The sequence below is a fragment of the Engraulis encrasicolus genome, chromosome 8, assembly GCF_034702125.1.
Source record: "Engraulis encrasicolus isolate BLACKSEA-1 chromosome 8, IST_EnEncr_1.0, whole genome shotgun sequence".
Classification (NCBI taxonomy): Eukaryota; Metazoa; Chordata; class Actinopteri; order Clupeiformes; family Engraulidae; genus Engraulis; species Engraulis encrasicolus.
Window position 1 is genome coordinate 54,363,226 of NC_085864.1, and position 10,916 is coordinate 54,374,141.

At 43.8% G+C, this 10,916-nt stretch overlaps 1 protein-coding gene across 1 annotated transcript in view; it reads right to left on the reverse strand.

The window, feature by feature from the left end:
* Positions 1 to 219: 219 nt before the first annotated feature.
* Positions 220 to 10,916, reverse strand: part of il10ra (interleukin 10 receptor, alpha) — an 11,169-nt gene continuing 472 nt past the window's right edge. Inside the window, exons 1-7 of the mRNA XM_063204537.1 lie at positions 10,913 to 10,916; positions 7,434 to 7,557; positions 6,683 to 6,855; positions 6,063 to 6,208; positions 5,216 to 5,381; positions 4,668 to 4,783; positions 220 to 3,130 (exon numbers count right to left, since the gene is read on the reverse strand). The exon at positions 10,913 to 10,916 is cut by the window's right edge and continues 472 nt beyond it. Of these exons, the coding sequence (XP_063060607.1) occupies positions 1,991 to 3,130; positions 4,668 to 4,783; positions 5,216 to 5,381; positions 6,063 to 6,208; positions 6,683 to 6,855; positions 7,434 to 7,557; positions 10,913 to 10,916 (1,869 nt within the window). The 3' untranslated portion in view covers positions 220 to 1,990. The remainder of the gene's footprint in view (positions 3,131 to 4,667; positions 4,784 to 5,215; positions 5,382 to 6,062; positions 6,209 to 6,682; positions 6,856 to 7,433; positions 7,558 to 10,912) is intronic.

A 10,916-nucleotide genomic window follows, 5' to 3' on the forward strand; every position in this document is an offset into this window, starting at 1 on the left:
TCTCTCTCTCTCTCTCTCTCTCTCTCTCTCTCTCTCTCTCTCTCGTCACCAAGTCACAAGATGTGTTTCACTTCACGTTTGGTCACTTTGAAAAGAATAACTGTTTTCAAAGAGACCCAGACACGTGAAAAAGGAAACGATGCCTGTACCCACTTACAAGAAGAACTTGATTTTAAACACACAGGACACACAACTACCTTCATATCTTTTGGGTTTTTTATTATAGTACATGAAGTATAACGGAAAAGTAAACAACAAGGTTGTTATTTCAATAAATAAACATTCACAATATGTACACATGTATTCAAAAACAAACAAACAGCATCACACAGAAACAGTCGCAAGCCTGAATGCATTATTTCTTCAGCAGGACGACTTAAAGGGACACTGTGCAGGAAATGGTCGAAAAAGGTACTGCAACTATGCTGCTCATTGAAACTGGGTTGCCTATTGCCAAATTTGATCTTTTCATGAAAGTACACTAAGTAATAGACTAATATTTTCCAGTATGGCCCAAGTACAGTCAATTTTACTTCTAAAAATGGCTATTTCTGGAAATTCAAAATGACGGACCATGGAGAAGATCCCCCTTTTCATGTATGAAAAGTGCAATTTTTCCAGTCATAATGAATACTTAGAATTTGATGGTGGTGGTAAGTATCCATGAAAAAGGTAACATTAGTGAATGGGCAGCATGAATTCTGGAAATAAACAACTAAAAATCTGACACAGTGTCCCTTTAAACTGTCTGCACATACGGTATATGCAGCGCCTGCTGTAGCCTGAGCATTCAAACTTTAATCTGTCATTCAGCTGCCTTCAGTTCAGCTGCATGACTTATGTAGCTATTGTCATCCTCAGATGGCTAAGCAATGTCACAGTTGAGTTTTAGTACATACGTAGTATATATATATATAACATTCTCTACTTGGCGGTGGGTCTGTGCAGTGCACATGTGCAGTGAAGGCCAACCACACACCACAGCGCAGCTCTATCTTCCTCGAACAGCCCCCATAGCTTCAGGAAAAGGAAACGCTACGTTGTTGTTTTTTGTGGGGTTTTTTTCACCCTTAACGGCCACCCACACGTGTGCTATAAGCCCTCTGCTCTATAAGCCCTCTGCTCACCCTGATGTCTCTGATATGCAGACAGAGGTCTGCTTCATGTAAAGTGCAAAAAGCAATGGCTGTGCAGCAAGCCTTTAAAATGACGGGCCTTAACCCATTGTCAGTTATAAGAACAGACAGAGATCTTAAACATTTTTTCAAAAAATACAAAAAAACAGCATCACAGTGGAAGAGTACTTCCTAGCTTTGTGAAAAGCAGGATGCTAGTGGAAGAGTACCCCCTAGCTTTGTGAATAGCAGGATGCTAGTTGGGTTGTGCACATCCCAGGGTAAGGTGCGGGACAAAGGCGATTCTGTAGAGAATCTGAAGATGATCGAAACATTATTCTTCCATACAATAAAACACTCAAATAGGAGTCCTTGTGCACAAGCCTTCAGCAGTGTTGCCAGATGTGTCTGACCAAATCCCGCCCAAAAGCTTCTCAAAAACCGCCAAAATGCGCTAAATTCCGCCCAAATTCAACAAATTACATTGACTTCTATGGGCCCAAAACGGCTGAAAAAAAACGCCAAATGGCCAATTTTTCCGATTTTTACCCGCAGACGCTCATCCAAAGTAGCCCAATTGGGCGGGCACCCGCCCAATCTGGCAACACTGGCCTTCCTTAATACAGGCGCAGGTGTGAGGCAGGAGAAAGTGATGAAAGATAAAGTTCAACAGACAATGCACATTGCTTACTCTTCTTGCACAATATATTTCCCCCAGTGCGTTATCAGGTTTGCTCTTTGCCTAAAGTGCCACATGATCACATAAGAAAAAGGAACAGTAGCCAGTGTGCGGTGTCTTCTGATCTTTCATCTTTGACCAAAAAAAAAGGATTTCAAGTGTGCGGACCTCCAACTCTAAAACCAAAAGCAGGAAGCTAGCCAAAAGTCAGCTCCAAGTCTCCGAGCGATAGCGGAAGAGTGCCAAGTCCCCCACCTCCCTGCGCCCCCGTCTCATCCATCAAGAGCTGGGGCAGAGTCCACGCAGTCTGTGAGCACTGACGAGGGAGAGGGAGAGGGAGAGACAAGATGTCCGGCATCGCCACGCTGCCTGGGGCCTCCACCTCCACTTCCACCACCATGGCTTGGGCCTTCCTCAGGTAGCTGGGGACATGTAGGTCCTCCTCCTCCTGCTGCAGTGTGGCTGGCTCCATAGGAGCTTGACCGTACGGCAGAGCCATCTGGCTGGGCCTGTACCCAACCATGGGAGCGGCCATGTCAAAGTGAGTCTCTGGTGCAAAGGCAGTCTGTTTCTGTGTCAGTGGTGCAATAGCTGTCTGTGTCAGTGTCTGTGTCTGTGTCAGTGTGTGTGTGTGTGTCTCTGGTGCAAAGGCAGTCTGTTTCTGTGTCAGTGGTGCAATAGCTGTCTGTGTCTGTGTCAGTGTGTGTGTCAGTGTCATTGGCGGTGCGTCATCAGCGTTGCCGATTTCCACCACCACGGACGCAGGGCTCTGACTGCGGTATCCATCCCCCGCGGCGCACATAATCTCCGCATCGGGTATGGAGCTGCAGTCCGACCCGTCCGAACTGCCGGCGGTGCTGTCGTTGGCGAACCCCAGTCCAAGTCCAAGGCCGCTGTCCTCGGCCCGTGCAACTCTATGTCCGTTTATATTACTCCTCCTCCGGTCCTCTAGGGGCAGTGTGGCGCCGACACTCAGCCCCCTGTGGTTGCTCTCGCTCTCGCTCTCCGCCGAGCTCCCCATGCTGCCGCAGCCGCTGTCCTCCACTGGGCCCTCCACATCATCGCCTCCTCCTCCTCCACCTCCTCCTCCTCCTCCATCGCCGGATCCGCCCACCATGTTGACCCCGCTGTCCAGGCTGACCCTCCTCTGCTCCTCCTCCAGGATGGCCCTCTTGTCCTCCGACACCTCCTGCATGGTCTGTGGGGAGCGGAAGGAGGTGCTGCTGGTGCTGCTGCCGCCGCCTCCCCCGCGGGAGAGGAACCAGCCGTGAGACATCACCACCTCCACGGCAGCCGGCGACACGCTCAGGGGACTCCACTTGGTCTCCAGAGGTTTCTGTTGTGGAGCAAATGGAAATGCTGAATTTCAACATGCAGTTGTAATGCTCACACTACCCTGGACTTGTCAGTGCCTGAGATTTTTTTTTCTTCTTCTTCAGCCGTGTCCGAGATCCTGTAATGGGGGCAGCTCTTTGTTTACATTTCAAAAATTTTTTTTATTTATACCCAAAAACACCCAAAAGGTTATAAAACATCAGCAGACAACTAGCAAACAGCAGTACCTTTTGGGAAAATATTTGGAGTAGGCCTATGTTTCATTTTTTAAAAATGTAAACAAACGCTGCCCCCATTAGAATTGCTCATATCTCAGAAAGGGCTGAGCCGAAAAATGTGGCATCACCAGGTACTGACAAGTCAAGGGTAGCGTGAGCAATACAACTGCATGTTGAAATTGACCAAACTGTCCCTTTAAGAATGACTGACAGCTACGAATGACTGTGCTGGGGCCTATACCAAGAAGCTGGTTCAGGAGTAAACCAGGATAAGTTAAGAGGTAAATCATATTATAGAAGAGCCTGGAGTGGGTTAGGGTTTAGGGTTAGGGTTCAGGCTCTTCCATTAGAGGATTTATCTCGTAACTTAACCAGGTTTAGGCCGCTGATGTGAGAAGCTTTGGCTGCTGCCTGTTCACACAAACTTAGACATGCACACATACACACTCTCACACACTAACACAGATGCAATCTTCCGTGACCTTGAGTGTTTTGATGGGCACTATATTAAACAAAACTATTATTATTATTAGCAGTAGTAGTAGTAGTAGTAGTATTATTATGACAGAGTTGGGAAAATTCTTAACTTTAAAGCTACTGTTTTAGGGAGATGGCATTTGATTCAATTAACTGTGACATATTAATGTCAATCCTTTTCAGAAGCATTACAAATTCAGGGCTTTCCTTTTCGCCAATATTGTCCCTTTTGGTCTCATATTCTTAGAATAGGACACATGGTGGACAAGTCCCTGGAAATTCAAGAATGTTCTGTCACATTTGTCAACGGGGCATCTGGGCTGAAACTAATAACATTCTGAGGGGTTTCCCAGAGTGCACCATTTAGAGAATCGAGAACATGGAAGGCTGCAGATGAGCTGATTTCTGACATCATGTGCTCTGTGCAGTTTCCGCTTTTCCTCTCTGCCTCACGTTCACCACGCACACACACGCACACAGGCACACACACACACACACACATACGCATGCACGCACACGCAGGCACACACACACATACGCATGCATGCACACACATACACACACACGCACACACATGCACATGTGTGTGTGTGAGAGAGAGAGAAAGAGAGAGACACAGAGAGAGAGAGAGAACTAGGATACACACACACTTGCATCCTAGTTCTCTCTCTTTCTCTCTCTCTCTCTCTCTCTCTCTCTCTCTCTCTCTGTCCCTCTCTTTCTCTCTCTCTCTCTCTCTCTCAAACACACACACTCACAGAACCACAAGAAATAAAGGGTGTGTTTACAAAGTACCCAAATATAGATTTCTTTAGAATGTCACAGCTGTTCTGGGGAACTCACCAGTGTATTAGGTGTTTTAGCGGGTCGGCAGAGGAAGAGACATATTCCGGCCGGTATCAAAACCGCAACGCATGCAAACGCCGAGATGAGGACGAGGGTGGCAACGGTGAACTGGTCTGTGGAAAGAGAGACACGCATACATGCAGAACTTCATCAGAAAAGCCAAAATGAGGGTCAGTTGAAAAAGAAAACGTGACATTTCCTTAACACCTAAGTCAGAACACTGACTGCACATTAAAAACAATAACGAAATACTAAATAACTAAACATTTGAAATCTATTATTTAAAAATGAACATACAATATGACAAAATATCCATTTAGACTACTGTAATAATACATTCACTTAGCTGATGCCTTTATCCAAAGCGACTTACACTTTTTAGGTACAGGGTATTGTTGCTGTAGGGTGGGATTCGAACCTGCAACCCTCTGATCTTAAGATCATCTCCCTAACCATCAGGCCACAGCTGTGCCTAATAAGCCTACAAACTAAAAACAAAACAGAAGTACCTGGGTGTAAGTAGATGCAGTACTTCGTGTAGTTACCTGGGTGTAAGTAGATGCAGTACTCCGTGTAGTTGCTGGTGGGCCCTGAAGAGTACTCTACAGTCACGTTGACACAGTACTCTCTACCCCAGTCCAGCTCGTCAAACTTGAACTCCAGCTCACTGTCACACTTCCCATCGCGTTCGATCACCCTCTGCAGCAGGGTCTGAGGAGGACAACACATTGATTAAGGATATTAGAAGATGACACACACATTAACCCGTTAAAACAGGGCATTATACATTTGCTGTTACCAGATTGGCAAGTCATAGTGCCTTACTAAAAGCCCTCTGTTACTGTAGGTCATGGTAGTGTAGTACCATGGTGATTAACCTTTCAATGACTATTTCAGTGTGCCTCTGGTGGTATGGCTTGCATCATGGGGTAAATAATGAATATGGACCCTTGGATATAACGCATATAAAGGAAGAAGGTGCAAATGAGGGTAAGAGCGCTTAGATAAGAGATGAAACGATCCCAACTCCAATGCATATAATGAAATGAGGATGCCCTCTCCTCCTGCCGCCACCTCTGGTCGAAATACACAGGCCCAGGACTTTCTCAACAGTTTTGCCACAATTAATCAAAGCCTTTTCAATTTTCTTTAAATATCAGTGTCTCTGCTCTTATTTTAGTTCATTTATGTAGTCTTCTCTGTTAAAGGATATTTCCCACAGCAGAGTGTGCTGGCCATTCTACAGTATAGCAACAGCCACTATACCAAGATTCTACTTGAACCACAGACATTCCAAAGCATCGAAAGACATTCTGCTGTGGCAAAATACACTCAGACTTTTTCATGCTGCTTGCTTGCAACAGGGAATTAGCTGACAGTATTTACACATACCTTATTGTCCTGTCCTGCTTGCCGTAGGGAGATGGTATATTTGATCGGATACCTGAAGACCGTCAGTAGCTCCGGCTTGCTGTGGACTTCCACACTGACTGATCCTGTATGGGCCTCAACATGGAGGACGGGAGAGCGAAGACGACCTGAGGAAGACACATGTTGACACGTTAACATCATATAAACAAATATAAAGAAAGACAGTTAGGCGAGCATCTCTTTGCTACAAATGATAAATGGCACAATATAAAACATCGCAGCCAGTTAAAGGTAAAAAAGTAAGTTGCCCTGCTGCCTCAAGTTTGTAAGTTAACTAAACACGAGACTTTCTCAAGTTGAGTTAACTTCCAAGCTTAAGGCAGCTGTGCAACTTATTATTTTTTTACATTTAACTGGCTGCAGGGTTTTCAGTTAATCCGAATTGTTTTCAGGAAGTTAAATCTAGACCATTGTTTCACAATTAGAATTTCGCAACACATTTTCTCCAAAGTGATTTAAAGCACAGCAGACAATATAAACCTAAACATTATTCACATTCACATTTATCCAAATACCAATAAGTAATAATAACACAATGCTAAGAAACACTAACACATTTCAAAGAGTAAATGGCAACTTACTCTCAGTCATTGTAAAGGGTTTCTTCTTGGACCAGAGTTCTTCGCCCTGCAGTGAGAGCAGCACGACCCAGACCCAGTAGCGAGACGTGTAGTTGGACATCAGGTGGCTGATGTCACACTGGGTCAGGGAACTGTCACAAGACTCGACAAGTTCATATCTGTCACTACCCGGCCTAGAAAAAAAAACATTTTTTTTTGTCAATTCTCTTTAACCCCTTAGCTTAGAGCCTTACTCTCACCAACATTGTAATGGCTAAGCTGTTAATTAATGCTCTTGGTAAGATTATAGCAATGTTGTTATGATGTAGTTGAGTATTTTCGGGATAGTGAATTGGCCCGCCGGCGACGCCATCTGCACTAAGAGGCTAGAAAATGCCTCTTAAAGTGCCTAATTAAACGTAAATGGTTTTCTTTCTTTTTTTTTTTTTTTTATATATAAATGAAATGCATCCAAGCCCTGGGTGCATTTCAGGCTTTTTGAGGAGTTTTTATGAAATAATAATGATAAATGTAAGGTAATGCGTGGGTCAGCCTGTTTTGATGTGTTGTCAATAATACATGTGTGCGGGTCAGTGTGTTTTAACATGATGTGACGGTCTATCTGATAGGTTTGCTGTAATGATATTAATACATGTAATGTGTGGGTCAGTGGATTTTAACAGTATGTGACTAGTCTGATGTGTTGCCAATAATAACACATGTAATGTGTGGAGTGGGTGAGTGGATGTGATGGTGTCATATGTTGACTCACCTGCGTACTTGCACCTGGTAGGTGGCGTTGGCTGGAACCTCCTCCCATGGTGTCCTCCAGTGCACCATCACATCCCCCTCCCATATCTCCACCTCAACGCTGTCTGGTGCCCACTCACTCTGGCCTGCAACACAGGATTGGAGCAACACATTTAATGCATGCTATATTATGGTAACAAAACAACACATTTAATGCATGCTATATTATGGTAACAAAACAACACATTTAATGCATGCTATGTAAGGGTTAACGTTCGGCGAGAAGGTCGCTACCGTGGAATAGCAGCACGACAGAGAGAATCTTTAGACCCCGACGCGGAGCGCTGCTATTCCACAAAGCGACCGACTCGCCGAAAGTTAACCCGCTTATTATATGGATATACTTAAATGATTCACACATGGCGGGGACATTTCTTTAGGCCTATTTAATGTTAAGTTTGTTGCTGCGCAAAACAAAACAGTGCCGTTGTGGAACACCGCTAGGCAACAGCTAGCCAGGACAACAGTCGTCTATCACAGCAGCTGATTAGAGTCTTGTTGAAAAGTCGCTTTAGCAGTGAAAAGTCTTGTTGCCATTGACAGCGGTCTGTTATAGACCAACCCGTCCGTTATCGAAAAATAACAGACGTGCGAACATTGGGGAGCCCCGTTGAAATGAATGGAGCATTCGACCGATGACGTCACGCCATATAATAAATTATGGTATCAGAGCAACACATTTCATGCATGCTATACTGTGGCAACAAAACAACACATTTAATGTATGCTATATTGTGGTAACAGAACAACATATTTAATGCATGCTATACTATGGTAACATAACAGGGGTTTCGACACCAGATTCTGGGCCCTATGCGGATAACACCGCAAAACCTAAACACTGGAGCGACACATTTTAGCCATTTAAGCCTGATGCTGCTTATACACTAGCTGCCAGGAGTGACATAAACTCTGCATTAAGGCTGTTTTTAATTTTTTATTAGAAATGAGGGTATTTTAGAGCTGAATAAACACATTCTAATGCAAGATGAGGGTCCTTTTTTCACACACCTGGGCTCCGGGTTGACTTCTCTCTTTTTTTGAGGTACAAAAACACTATTAAATATATGCACTATTAAATATATGCATTTCAATATCTTGAACTGGGCAAAGTCAAAGAAGAGGGTTTCGGTATTCAAATGAGCATAGAAGAGGGTTTGTGATGACTGTGTATTGAAACGAGAGGGTTTCCGCATGTGACCAGTGCTTCACTACCAAACTGTGACACTACCAAAGATACCACAGATAGGGATGAGGTGGTGCTAAAGTTAGAGATGCACCGGATCCAAGATCCGGTTCCGGATCCGGCAGGATAATGGGGTTTTTCACAGGGTCCGGATCCGGCAGGATAATGGGGTTTTTCACAGGGTTCGGATCCAGCAGGATCTAAAGCAGTGGATCCGGTATCCCGTAGGATCCTAAAAATCAGGATCTGGTGCATCTCTAGTTTTTACGTAGTAGGTTTTCAGTCTTTCACAACCCCAATCCCTGCATTGAGTGAAAGCCATTTGGAAGCGGCCGTTGAAGGCAGTGTGGCAGTAAGCCAATGAGTGTAAAAAATAATTTGAGCCAACGTAATAAAAATGGCCCACGTGTGAGAGTAGGCTATGTGTTTCAAACCTTTCGTAGGATCCGGTATCCGGTTCCTGATCTGGCAGGATCTTAAGCAGTGGATCCGGTATCCGGCAGGATCCTAAAAAATCAGGATCCGGTGCATCTCTAGCTAAAGCACTAGCCCTTTCGTCCTACTGGACAAAACATGTGTGTCACAATGTAATGTGGTCCATGTTGACACGATAATCAACAACGGGCTTCACACGTAAAAGCACGTGACAACAATGCCCCAATATAATATTTTTGTATATTGTAACCTCTATAACCCATTAACTCATTGAGTGCCAGCCATTTTCAAATTCAGACCCGGGGGTTGCCATGCTTTTTTCAACATGTGAGTGTTGTTCTCAAGACCCATACATTTTTAATTTTTTTTCCATGTTAACAACAAACATACCAGATCAACGTGTTAGGCCCCAACCCCCATAAAAAAACCACAACTGACTTGATATCAAGTCTTTGGCACTGTGCCATACATTCTGAAAAGTCCATGGCACTCAAAGAGCTAAGGCCAAAGATTCTCCATTCTAATTGCATTTAGAACGTCTCTGTTACGGCACCCAGAGGATCCACATGCCCTCATTCCCCCTTCAACACCTGCTCTCCAGATTGTCTGTGCACGCCACTCGCCACTGTGTGTGGGTCACATGGGGTGTTCCGTCTACGGAGCGTAGCGCAGCGAGCGTGTTCTTTCCCAAAAGGGAAGTCCTTCCTGTGACATCACGGCCGCTACTTTTCATGAACTTACCACTAAGAATGGAAACTTTCAAGCTTCAAGTAAATATGTCCGGACGTGGGAGACAGCTTTGATCTTTTATCTGATCTTATTATCTTAGATTATGGTAACACACAACACAGAGGATGTGTACTGTGCAACACCTTTTTTTGCTGTTATTCATTTTAACTGAGTGCTACATACGAAATACATAAAATCTAAACATGAATACCTAAACATAAAAGCAAATTGAGAACTTTGCCTCTCGCACATTTTCCCATCTTGTTTTTTTGGCGCCTGCAACCTGACTTTATTATTTGTCAGTGCTTGACATAAGAGTCACACAGCTTGGGTTGGGGGGGGGGGGGGGGGGGGGGGGTGCCTGATGAAGGTCTAAGTACCAAAAACTAGCAGGTCAAGTAAAGATTTGCACAGAAAAGACCAGAAGTGTGCGGATTGTCTCTTTTTTATACGGAAACTTCAACTGAATCCTGCACCTTCACAACATTATATTTGTTATAAAGTAGTACGGAAACTTTAAGGAAATCTCAGAAGTGGTATGGACACCCCCCCCCTAAATTACTCCCACAACTGCCACCAAAATGAATTTCCTGACCGTCACATACTGTGTCATTATATCAGCATTACATTATTTTTCATCCTTAGAATTTCATACTTTTTATTGTTTTACTTTAAAATACCATTTATTATAGTATTCAGACTACACTATGATGGGTTAGGTTATGCATGAAGTCCTATCTGAACATAACAATACCCTTGAACATAATAATATATATATATATGAACTTTATTACAGGCTCTAGGCCCAAGAGGCAGACACACATCATAGTATACATAGAAAACAATAATATATAAAATAGGCAGGAAAAGAAAAGGAAAAGAGAAAGTGAAAAAAATCAACAAGCAATAATGCCTAAGCAAACATATCTGTCATGACAGTCTTAAAAGGCGTCCATACCAATGCTTCCACATATATGATTGGTATCGGATAGAGCTGCATCTGGAGCTTGTGAGAATCAATATAATACATTTTTAATATGATACTATGACTCTAATATTATATATAATTATTTTGTATAGTGTTTGCCTACCTGG